General features: G+C 56.7%; 1 protein-coding gene across 1 annotated transcript; it reads right to left on the bottom strand.

Moving 5' to 3' along the window:
• Nucleotides 1-6,125: 6,125 nt before the first annotated feature.
• On the bottom strand, nucleotides 6,126-7,421 carry ACTRT2 (actin related protein T2). Its single transcript, XM_008707781.2, has one exon. The coding sequence runs from the start codon at nucleotides 7,257-7,259 to the stop codon at nucleotides 6,126-6,128; it is 1,134 nt and encodes a 377-aa protein (XP_008706003.1). The 5' UTR covers nucleotides 7,260-7,421.
• Between the last annotated feature and the right edge of the window lie 4,360 nt (nucleotides 7,422-11,781).

The following is an 11,781-nucleotide window of genomic DNA, read 5'->3' as shown; positions in this document are numbered from 1 at the left end:
TGGAAACCATGTGGACCCGTGGGGGGACGGGGCAGCATCTTCTGCTCCCTGCGGGACCTAGAGCACACGGAGCAGCCCCCGGAACTGGGTGGGCCTCCCACCAGTGCCTGCGAGATGAACGAATGAATGAGTGAATGAATGAATGAGCGCAGTTGCCACAGCCACGTCGGGCTACAGCTCCTTTTGGCAGAGGGCATGCTCTGCGTGGGTCTGCATGAGGGCGGCCTCCCTTGCAGCCTGGCTCCCAGGCCTGCCCGATGGAGTGAGGGAGGTCGCCCACTCTCCTGGACCTGGGGTTGAGGCGACAGGGTCTCAGGAGGCCGTGGAGATGGCGGACATAGGATCGGTACCAGACCTGCAGCCGCACGGAAACCACCGGCTCCCTCAGGCCTCCCCCTGCCCTGGAGGCCGGGCTGCCCTGGCTCTGTAAGCAGGAGCTCCCGCCCCACCCCTGCTAGGACTGGCTCTTCCCTGGGAGCTGGCTTCAGAACTTCTCCCATGCTTCCCACAATCCCTATGTTGAGGGCAGTGCAGGAGGACAGCTGTGACCCCCAGAAGAAGGGGTGGTAATCACCCCATTATGGACAGGAGCATTGAAGCTCTGAACAGCCACATGGCTCTCCTGGGGCCACACAGAACCCAGCCCAGCCGCTGCAGCCAGGTGGGAGGAGGGAGGCGCTGCGGCCGGGAGCTACACCCTGGCCTCCCAGGCCAGCGGCCCCAGGCCCAGGTGGGAAGCAAGTGCAGTGTAGTGGCCCCGGCCATTTACAGAGGGTCAGCACTGTGCCCGGACCCTGATGTGGAGAGGGCTGGCGCCCAGACCACACCGTTAGAAGGCAACAGAGCCTCTGCAGGTGAGCCCATGACTGGCTGGCACCCACAGGCCCCGAGGGAGTATCCAGGCCTTGGAGATCCAGCGGAGATTGTGGGTCCAGGGGGCAGGTGGATGGTAGGAGCACAAAGGATTTTTCCCTGTGAGTGTTCTGCCACCCTACCCAAGGCACACCTCACCCTGATACACACTCTCTGTGTCTGGTTCCCATCATACGATGCAGCTTTGGGGTACCCCATGATCACGGCCAGGACCTCTCACGGAGCCTGTCCCCCAGTCCTGCTCTCCAGGAACCTGCACCATCAGCCAGAGCCGCAGCTGAGATTTAGGGCCAGTGGAGCTGAGCACCACAACAGGGGACACTGCGGGGCACCCACCTCGCTGAGCTCTGTCCACCCTCAGAACACGGAGGAGCCTGGACTCTGAAGTCACATGGGCTGACCTTCTGAACATGAGCAACACGTATGGCGGTGCCAGCAGAGGCCCTCAGCGGGGGGCAGGGGAGCTGACATCATCCGGGCTCTGCCAGAGCCATGGTGGGCCAGAACAAGGGCCACACTTGGATGCGCTTGGCCTCTGTGCTCACGTCCTCCTCTCGAGCAGAGCTGGCCTTTCCGCAGCATTTCCAGGACGTCATGCACCCAAATATTGCTTCACAGAAAGATTTTGTCTGAGACCAAAGGGATCAGAAAGGGTGGGAAGGGATTTGAAGAGGCCTCTGTCAAGACATAGGGTGTAGGAACTCTATCTTAGAAATAGGAAAAGAGGCTCAGATTTACTCCTTGATCTCCTGGCAGGCAGGGACTGAGTAGCTCACAGCCAGAGGAAGACTCTCTCCCCTCGTCCAGATCTAGGCCACCCCCAGCCCCAAGCCTTGATCTTTTGCATTAGACAACTCTAGGCTGACACAAGGGTCAAACTGCAAATGGGAAGGCTGAACCTACAGCTGCTTCCCTCACTAGCAGCAGCCGAGCGTGCCCGATGCTCCCCTGGGCCTTCACCCCCTCAAAGAAGCCAGAATTAGAAGCCAGACCTGGTACAAACTTCCTGCTATGGACTCTACCAGGGACTGGAGAGCTACTTTCCTCTCCACACTATAGTAGCCCAGGGGCAAAGTGCTGAAGATGACCTAGAGGTCAGAAAACCAGTGTCATTGTCATCAGCACCACCACCACAGCCACCACCATCACCACCATGGCCACCACCATCACCATCACCATCACCACCATCACTACCATCATCATCACCACCATCATCACCACCATCACTACCATCATCATCACCACCACCATCACCACCATCATCACCATCGTCATCACCACTACCATTATCACCATCATCACCACCATCACCATCATCACCACCACCACCAACTCCACCATTATCACCTTAGCAATAGTAGCAGAGGCCACCACAAGAGAAGCAGAACATCTTGAATAGAAGAAAATGGGCTTTGTTTCAGTTATTTTGAGGTGTGATTTGATAACAGGATGATAGTCTTGGGCAAAGAAGGGTGGTGAAGGAGCGCACAAAGGGGAAGAGCCCGGAAATCTGGGCTGAGCACCATCCCCACTTCTTACACAGCTTCAGAGAGTCACAGATTCTGAGCCTGACAGGCTCACTTATAAAACAGTGACCCTGACAGGGAGAGTGTTGAGAGCGGGGAACAGTGGCCCTCTTTACATTCCCTTGTGACTTTTAGGTATGATGGAAAGAGATAAGAACAGTACTCAGGAGCCCCATTGCTCCCACACCCTCCCTTTCACAACTAAAAGCCCTGGTTGCAAGGCAACAAGCAGATATCAGCGTGTCTGAAAGGTGGGAAGAAGACAGGATGCAAGGGGCCTTGGGATGTGGGGAGCTCCCTGAGCTTCCTTGTTTTCTCCCATATGGTCCCCAGCAGGTGCTGTGAAGCCTCCAGCACAAAATCCTTAGTGGGCACAGACTAAAAAAGCTCCAGGGAAAGCCTGTTCCCCCTGAGAAAAGTATGACCTAAAAACAGAGAAACTGTTGGAGAATATCCTCCCTACTCCAGCCAAACACCAGTGGAAAAACCACATGCCACCTCTGTGGCTTCAGCTGGCAGAGTGGGAGTTGATTCAGTGATACTTCTCCACCCCAGCCCCACCTCACCCCACCCAAGTCCTCACCTACTGGGGTGGTATAGGCATCCAGAGGGGAGCTGGGCCCCCAGCCCCACCTAGCATTAACAAGATGGTGGAAGGAAGTGTTGGGGGCAGGCTAGCTAACTCTCTGCCTCCCCCTTCCCTAGTGTCTATGGGACTCAGCGGCAAGCTAAGCAATCACCCCCACTCAGAAGTGGTGAGGCACTGTTAGTCAGGGCCTACTTCCTCTGGGAAGGTTCAGGGGGGCTGAGGAGGGAGCTGAACCTCTGCCCCACTTGTCTGCCACAAGGCCATGTGAGTCAGTGCCCACATCTCTGGGATGCTGGCTGTGGGGCCCCTAAGAAAACACACCACCTATCCAGCCCTCATGCTACACCTCATCAGGGGGACGTCCTCCTACAGAAAAAAGTTAGGTGGTGTCCAGAGTCCCAGGACATTCAAAGCCTCCAGAGTACAGCAGAAAATCACTCATCATCCCAAGAACCTGGAAAATCATAGACTGAATGAGAAAAGACAACGAACAAGCATGATTGTTGCAGATGAGTCAGAGGCTGGACTTCTTCGCCAGCAGTTCTAAAGAGCAGCCATCACAAACATGTCTCAGCACGCAATTATGAATTCTCTTGAAACAAATGCAAAAATGGAAAATTCTGGCAAAGAATTAGAATTTACAAAAAGAAGAACAAATTATCAAACTGAAAAATGTAACTGAAATAAAAAATGTGCTGGAGGGGTCCAGTGGGAGGAGACAGAATCGGTGAATTTCAGGACAGGCACGTGGAATTTACCCAATCTGAAAAACCAAGAAGAGAGACCAAAAAATGATGAACAAAGTCACAGGGGCCTGTGGGACCATGACAGGACTGCTGACTTTCGTATCCTCAGAGATGTAGAAGGAGAGAAAAGAGTGGAACTCTAAAAAGTATTACAAGAAGGGCGCTTGGGTGACTCAGTTGGTTAAGCGTCCAACTCTTGATTTCAGCTCAGGTCATGATCTCAGGGTCTTGGGATTGACCCCCACGTTGAGCTCTGCCCTCAGTGGGGAGTCTGCTTGGGATTATCTCTCCCCTCCCTCTGCCCCTCCCCCCACTCATGTGCACGCATGTGCGTGTGCTCTCTCTGAAATAAATCTTTAAAAAAAGTAATATAAGAAATAATAGCGCAAAATTCCCAAATTTGGCAAAAGACATAAATCTACAGATTCAAGAGGCTGCCTAAATCCTGAAGGATAAACCTATAGAAATCCTCACTAAGGCACGTCATAATCAACTTCTGGGACCTGCAGACAATGAAAACTCTCCAGAGCAGCCAGAGAGAAATGGTGTGTGACCTACAAGGGAACAGCAGTTGAATAACCGGGAGTGTCTGGCCTGCGGCCACAGGAGCCACGGAGAAGGGACTTGCACAACATTGCTCAGGTGCTGAACGGGAATGGTTAACTGTGGCTTCTACGTCCAGAGGAAATATCCTTCAGGGACGAAGGAGAAAGAAACCATCCTCAGATGACAGAAAACAAAGAGACTTTGTCACTAGCGAACTCCTCTAAAGGGAAGGTTAAAGGACGTTCTCTAAACAGAAAGGAAATGATAGAAGGAGACTTGGAACCTCAGAGGCTCAAAAAACCATCAGGTTGGGTTAAAATTCAGTTAATGTATTATAGGGTATTCTAATGAGTTTCTTAAATCATTTGGTGGAAGGGAGGATCGTAATACCGCCCGAGGCTGTGCTCAAACATGTGTAGAAGCCAGGGGACAATTCTGTTTTAAAGTTTGGGAGGCTATGGGGACCTAAACAGAAGTAAGTTCTCTGCATCTCCCTCCAAGCGGGAAACGTCACGACGGGTAGATTGTGGTGTTCCCCTGGGGCAGGTGCCAAGAAATCAATACAACACAATCTGCTGAAAATCCTTATAAATCAAGACGGAATTCCAAAAACCATTCAACCACCCACGGGAAGGGGAGAGAAGAGGAACAGGAGACAAAATAATACGGTGGCAGAGTCAAGACGGAACCTATTACTTTACATGTAAAACATCCAAACCCGCCAGCTGAGAGGCAGAGATCGGTCCCCCGGACTCAGCCCACGACCGAGTACGCGCCGTCTTCACAGACATACGTGCTCACGCCAAGTACGACATCGGCGGTTTGACAGCAGGAGAGGAACGCACACACATGCTGATAGGCGGGTGTACGTCATGCCAGCTGAAATTCCACCGAGTCCTGCCGTTAAGACTCCCCCCTCCGCTCCCCCTGCGTCCCCTCCCTGTCCCTCCAGCCTCCACCGACCTATGGTGTCTATGCATTGTTTTTTCTCCATGTGCTTATAATCCTATAAAAAAGCCACATGTTCCCTTACACGAAATGTGCAGAGATACGCGTGGGAAAGTGCCACTGTTTTCTTTACCAGGAGAAAAGGGGAGATCATTTTATAAACACTTCTCTGTAGTGTGTTTCTCTCTCAATATTATTTTGGGAGAATTCCACCCAATCAATGTGGAAAAATTCCCTTTATGCATCATTTATTCAACCATTACTTTATTGATGGCTGTTAACTTTGTCTCCAGGATTTTACTCCCAAACGATGCCATCAACATCTTTGGAGGTAAAAACAAGCAGAAACATCACAATTATCTGGTAGGGGGTGTTGATGCTTACATGACCCTCAGAGCGGCGGCCCTACTAGAGGGTCCTAAACAGATGACGGTTTCCGCTGCTGCCCAACCCCAGCTGCCCAGGATGAGGGTTCCATCCTGCTTCAGCTGCCGGCCTCATAAAAGCTACAGAAGCCCTAGAAAACCCACCAGCTGACTGTGTTGGCCCCCAGAACAGGGCCGCATTCCTGCTGGTTCCTGTCCCCGACCAGGGCTGACTGTCCCTGACCATCTAAGACACACTTAAAATGGAGAGCCCAGGGCCCTGCGGAATCAAGCTTGAGCCCCTGCCTTTGGGACAAACTGAAGAAGGACACAGCCTCAAATCCTAGCCCAGGGCTTTCTCGGGACAGGTGGGTGGGACCCCCACTTCAAGGGCATTCATCACCAGGGTCACCACCTAGAATACACAGCCCGACGTGACCAGAGGCTGCACACTGTTTTGTCTTTTATTGAACACCCTGCTGGGGTTGAGGGGCGAGCTCCCTGCCCACGCCCAGCCCTTGCCCACAGCCCCTCAGAAGCACCTTCTCTGAACCACAGATGTCCCAAACTCCTTGAAATCTGCGGAGGTGACCCACATCTGCTTGAAGCTGCTCAGGGAGGTGACAATGGAGGCCCCAATCCACGTGGAGAACCACCTGTCCGGGGGAGCCGTGATCTTGATGGCGGTCCCTTTGGAAGCCAGGTGCTCCAGCTCCTTCAGAAGACGGTCATCGAGGCCCTGGAACAGAGTGGTGCCCCCGGACAGTACGATCTCCCCATAAAGGGTCTTCTGGATGTCCGCGTCGCACTTGGTGATGCTGCAGGAGACCATTTTCGAGAGGCCCGGGTTTTGGATGCCCAGCTGGTCGGGTGTGAACAGGGCCTCGGGCGCCTGGTGCAGCGGGTCCCCAACACAGATGACGCTCCCGTCCGGCAGCTTGTACTCCCTCAGGACCTCCTCCGGCCTCCGGGAGAGCTCCTTCTCTGGCTCCAGGGCCACGTAGCACAGTTTCTCCTTGATGTCGTCCACCACTGCTTTGTCCAGCACGCACGGGAAGGACCGCCCGCTAGCCAGCAGCAGCCGCGTGAGGTGCTCTGTGATGTCCCTTCCCGCCACGTAGAGCTTGGTGACCGCATGGGGCAGGGAGTACCCTTCGAAGATGGGGACGGTGCAAGTGACCCCATCCCCGCTGTCCACCACCAGGCCTGTGACGCAGGCTGAGGCGTAGAGGGCCAGCACGGCCTGGTCCGACAGGTAGAAGGCGGGCACGTTGAAGTTCTCAAACATCATCTCGGCCATCTTCTCCCGGGCCTCCCTGGGGTTCAGGGAGGGCTCGGTCATGAGCACGGGCCGGTCGCTGGCCTTCACCCCCAGCTCCCACTCGAACAGGTGCTTGCAGAGTCTCTCCATGTCCTCCCAGCAGGTGACCAGGCCTCGCTCGATGGGGTAATGCAGGTGCAAGACCTCGTGCTTGTGCAGAGCCTCCTCCCCCACAAAGTACTTCTTCTGATGCGCTCCCGCCGAGGGCATCTTGAACTTGGGGTGCCCCACGACCGAGCTGATGACGTGGCGGGGTCCAATCTCCCCAGAGAGGCCCGCTTTGCAGAGTCCGGAGCCATTGTCGAAAATCACAGCTGGAGACTCTAACACGTGTGGATTAAACATGTCGGCAGCACCCTCTTCTGCACTTCGCCAAAATACGGACAGAACCCTCTCGGGCCACTTTGTGACGCAAGAGGCCTTTCTGGAAGTTTTAAGGGCGCGGGATTCCACGGCTCTGCGGCGACTCCCAGCTGGGGCTAGCAGGCGGCTGCTCCGCGAGCGCCCCCCATGCTCTCCGCAGATCTGCCCTGCTTGCAGGCAGCCCGGGAGGCCACTGCCTTTTCAGGGATGATGGTCCCACATGTAACAATCCAGCCAAGGCAACAATTGTCCTCAGCCAGCAGCACAGGGCCTTCAGGGCGTGGGGGCTCGGAGCCCCCGGTCCTCCCCCCCGGTGAGCCTACAAATGGCACAGGGCAAGCCGGACGCACAGGCGTTGCTGATGGGCCTGTGGACGGAGGCCCAGCCTTGGAACCCAGGGCAACAGCCCAGCTTGGGCCCACCCAGAGGACTGGTGTCTGCTGTGCGTGGGGTGACAACAAAAACACACTTGCCTTTGCTAAGGAGATGGCCAAGCACCAGGCACGGGTCCGGGTGGAGGAACAGTGCCCACAAGCCATCACAGCAGGCACTCAGAATGTGTCGACTCCTCCAGGTAGCCCTCAAGGATTTGTCTTCCCTTCACCCCATGAGCCCTGGCTCTCTGTGCCACAGAACAGATGCGAAGCAATGCTCTCTTGGCCTGCAGGTCGTCTCCCCAGGCAGGCCTGTCCCTGCTCTGGCTTGAGGGCCCACTCACTGCTCTCCGCAGCCTATGCCATTGGCAGAGAGCAAAGTGCAATGATCCCTGGGGTTGGAAGCATGACCTCTGAAGATGGGATCTGAGGTTCCCAGAGTGGGGCACTCCTGTGTCTATGGACCATCACACGGTGGCCACACCCCCTGCACGCTTGGAAGTGACCAGGTCATCAAGTTGGAGGCTGGCAGCAAGGCCGGATGGTGGCAAGGCTAGAGGTCTAGCCCGAGTGGCCAGGCAGAGGGCCACCAGCTGGGAGCTCCCAGAGGACCCGTGCCTGCAGCCCTGAGCACCGGGGGTGGAGGCGGGCCTGGGGAACACGTGCTTATCTGATGATCCTTTCCCTCCTGGCAGGTCCGGAATCACCCTCGGGTCCAGCTCCGCCCCGTCCCAAGAACTCTCCCAGGGGACCACCTCCCCTCCGCAGCCCCTAGCCTCCTCTGCCATTGGTCCTGTGTCCTGCTGACCAGATAATACAGTAGTGTTAGTCGTGTGGTGTACACACCTGGTGTAGATGTGTGGTCTGTATGTGTGGTATAGACAAGTGGCAGACATGTGACTTCATGGGCACCCTCGGGGCTAAGCTTTGTTGGACATTTTCCCCAAAGGACTCCTCCAGGTGGAAACTGAGTCACACGCAGGCTGGGGTTGATGCTGTGGGATGGCCCTGACGAGTTTGCTCAGCCCACAGCCGTCGTCCACGACCGCTGTGGGGCGTGCCGTGATCTGGGGGCTCCAGCATTAGGGGAGCAGCGTCTCCGGCAGGCCACTCCTGTGGGTGTGGATGCTCAACAGAAGGCCGTGTCTGGGGGGTTCCAGACTGCTTACTTCACAAAAGGCCTGTGTACTTGGGGTCTCAGGCATTGCTAGAATTTTCTGATTGTTGCCAAACACTCCAGGCTGAATCCGGAGGCATGCGCTCTCGGGGTTTCTAAATTTTGGCCCCAAAGTGGCCCATGTGGGAGGTGACATAACAATGGACATCAGGTTCAAACACCGGGTCGAGGTGCATGGGTGACACGTGGATGTGTCCCGCAGGCAGGGCCTGGCAGGGGTATTTGGTGTTTGCAGGAGGGACCGAGAAGGAGAACAGGACCAAGGCTGATGCACAGACCCGTGGGCGTGGGTGCATTCTGGGGCCACTGGGGGCCCTGTTGCTATGACAACACACCATAACCATGTCCCATAGGCCAGCTGCCTCTGATCCACGAGCAGGTCACCCAGGCACCCAAACCAGCCCCCCAGGCCCGTCCCTGAGCTCCCCAGGCCCAGCTTCCTCGTCGGCCCCCCAGTTAGGTCTGGGACACGTCTATCTGTTGCCAAACCTGTGACCTGCCCGCCCAGCCCCACACAAGCTGAGACCCTCAAGGACAGAGCTGGGAACGCTGGGCCGGCGTCAGGCCAGTGGCGCCAAGTAAAGCCACCCGAGCATTTCCAGGACCCCTTTCCCAAATGCTCCCACTCTCCCTGCCAAGCCTGGGAGGCGTGCTGCCCTTTGTCGGGAGCCTGGCACCTCCCAGGCCTGCTCAACAACCCCGGACAGTCATGGCCGGCAGAGTGGCCGGGGACGCAGTCCTCACCCCGCTCTTGTCTGCCCACTTGGGAGAAACGCCCCCAGCCCGGAATGCACCCTCCCCACTGCTTGTCATTTGCGGGCATGCTGGCCCGGGGCTAGGTGCAGCTTCTGTCCCCATCGTTGAGTGTCTGCCTCACGGGGAGAAGACCCAACGCCAAGAGGTGGGCTATTCTCTGGGGGCGACACCACGTGGCCGCTGAGAAACGGACTGGGTTTATGAGTCACAGCCTACGTGATGTTGTGCTGGTTTCAAGCTCCCAGCCGGGGGCCCCCAGCCTGAGGCCCATCATGGAAACGCCCCCATCCCTCCCACCACTGGGGGCTGCGGGTCTGGGAGGGGCAGCATGCATCCTGTGCAGGTGTCCACGGCAGCACCCACGGGCACCCTTGCCAGGTCAGTGGATGTGATGGTCCACGTAGCCGAGCATTTGCTGTGAGGTTGTGTTTGCTATTAACACAAGCATGTTACCCCTCTTCAAACTCCAGTTAGAAGCGGCCCTTTGGAGGCTGCCCTGCCCCCAGCCCGGGTCGGCCATGCCTCGTAAATCGCTTGAACAAGTTTATGGGCGCACTGGCTGTAACTCCATCTCCCTCCGCGGGGCAAGGCTCGCCACCATGATTGCTCTAGAGGGTACTCGTTTCCGTCTGACACAGGAAGGCTCGCTCTTATTTCTGGTCCAGCAGTCATGCCCAGCGGCAGCCCTCCCCGGCCCCTGCATGATCCCCACCTCCCACGCCCTTGGAGGAGCCCCAGCCTGTGGTGGGAGGTGCGCAACCCCTGGGCAGCCTTGGAAAGCTGCCAGGCCTTTAGATGGGAGTGGGCAGCCCTGGATCTGCCGGGCACCCCTGCTTCCTACTCCCTGGTGCCGTGTGACTAGGCCACCCAAGCCCTGGGCTGGGGGCCGCCCTGGCTGTCCCGTCGTCCCTGGTTCCGTCTGCCACTGGCGCCCAGAGCCTCAGCCAATTAGTGACCATAAGACTGGGCTCATTAGTTGTGGCTGACATCTGGCGGCCAGATCCTGTTTGCTAGGGTCTGGTCCGGTGTCGGCCGGCAGCCTGAAGGAACAGGGCAACTCTACAGGTGGCAGGATGGGCACCCCTCCTGCAGGAGAGAGAGCTGTGTACACGTCCATGGGGAATGTGGGAGTCCAGGGGCCACAGGTGCTTGCCACGTGCCCCCAAATGTCTTCTCTTCCACCTCTTTGCCCCAGTCATCCCCAGGGAGCCCAAAGCCCCGAACGCTCTTCCTGGTGTCCCAGCCCTTTTGAATCTCTGGGATGGAACTTGTGTCACATACCCACTCACCCATTTCCATCCACCATCCACCATCCACCCATCCACCCACCCATCCTTCCACCCATCCATCCATCCAGATATCCAGACATTCATCCACCCTTTTGCCCACCTATCCACCCATCCATCCACTCACCCACTCACCTATCCTCACCCATTTATCCATCCAACCTCCTGTTCAATTTTCCTCCCTCCCGTCCATCCCCCTTTCTTCTCTTAGTGGCTGAAGTGAGCACCCTCACTTGTCTTTATCCACCTCCTTCCTTGGTGACCTTCAGGCTTCAGCGGAGCCTATGGGGTCTCCGCAGCTGACAGCACGGCACCCATGAGTCCTTCCAGCGAGCTGGGTCAGGAATGACATCCCTAGGCGGCTCCTCTCTTGGCCTCCCAGGAGCCTGACTCACTGAACCAGCCTGACTGGGCAGATCCAGGTCACTGCAGCCGACATGAGCTCCGTGGGGAGGGGCAGAAGGAAGAACTGGTGCGAAGCTGACGTGCTCTGGGGGGCCCTTGGCAGAGCCTTCCATGGTTCAGCGTGGCTCAGTGGAGACACTGCTCGGTGGATAAGGTGAGGCAGGCCTGTCTGGGGGAGGCGCCGCCTGAGGCCACACCACCGTCTACCCCTCTCCTGCTCTTTGTCCCCCACCCTCGTGGAACTCTGGTACACGACATTTTCTCTAAATGTATTTGCTGCCCTGACCCTCGCCTGCTAAGCACTGCTGGTGTTCTGGTATGCTCCTCAGGATTTTATAACTCAAAATAAAACAAGGATGTGCTGTACACACGTCTCATCCTGAACCCCTGCGTCTCCTGCTCCCACCTAACCCCCTCCCCACGCCACGTCACGTGCCACACCTCCTGTCAGGTGAGGTGACAGGTCCTGGTCATTTCTCTCCAAAGCGACAGCTGGCCTTTGTCAC

This window comes from Ursus maritimus, unplaced genomic scaffold (assembly GCF_017311325.1).
Source record: "Ursus maritimus isolate PB19 unplaced genomic scaffold, ASM1731132v1 scaffold_32, whole genome shotgun sequence".
In the NCBI taxonomy this organism is placed as follows: domain Eukaryota; kingdom Metazoa; phylum Chordata; class Mammalia; order Carnivora; family Ursidae; genus Ursus; species Ursus maritimus.
Note: the sequence above shows the minus strand (reverse complement) of the source record. Positions and strands in the feature narration are given on the sequence as shown.

Bases quoted from the DNA above. Each gene is read 5' to 3' on its own strand.
- ACTRT2 (XM_008707781.2), bottom strand. From the start codon at position 7,259: ATGTTTAATCCACACGTGTTAGAGTCTCCAGCTGTGATTTTCGACAAT.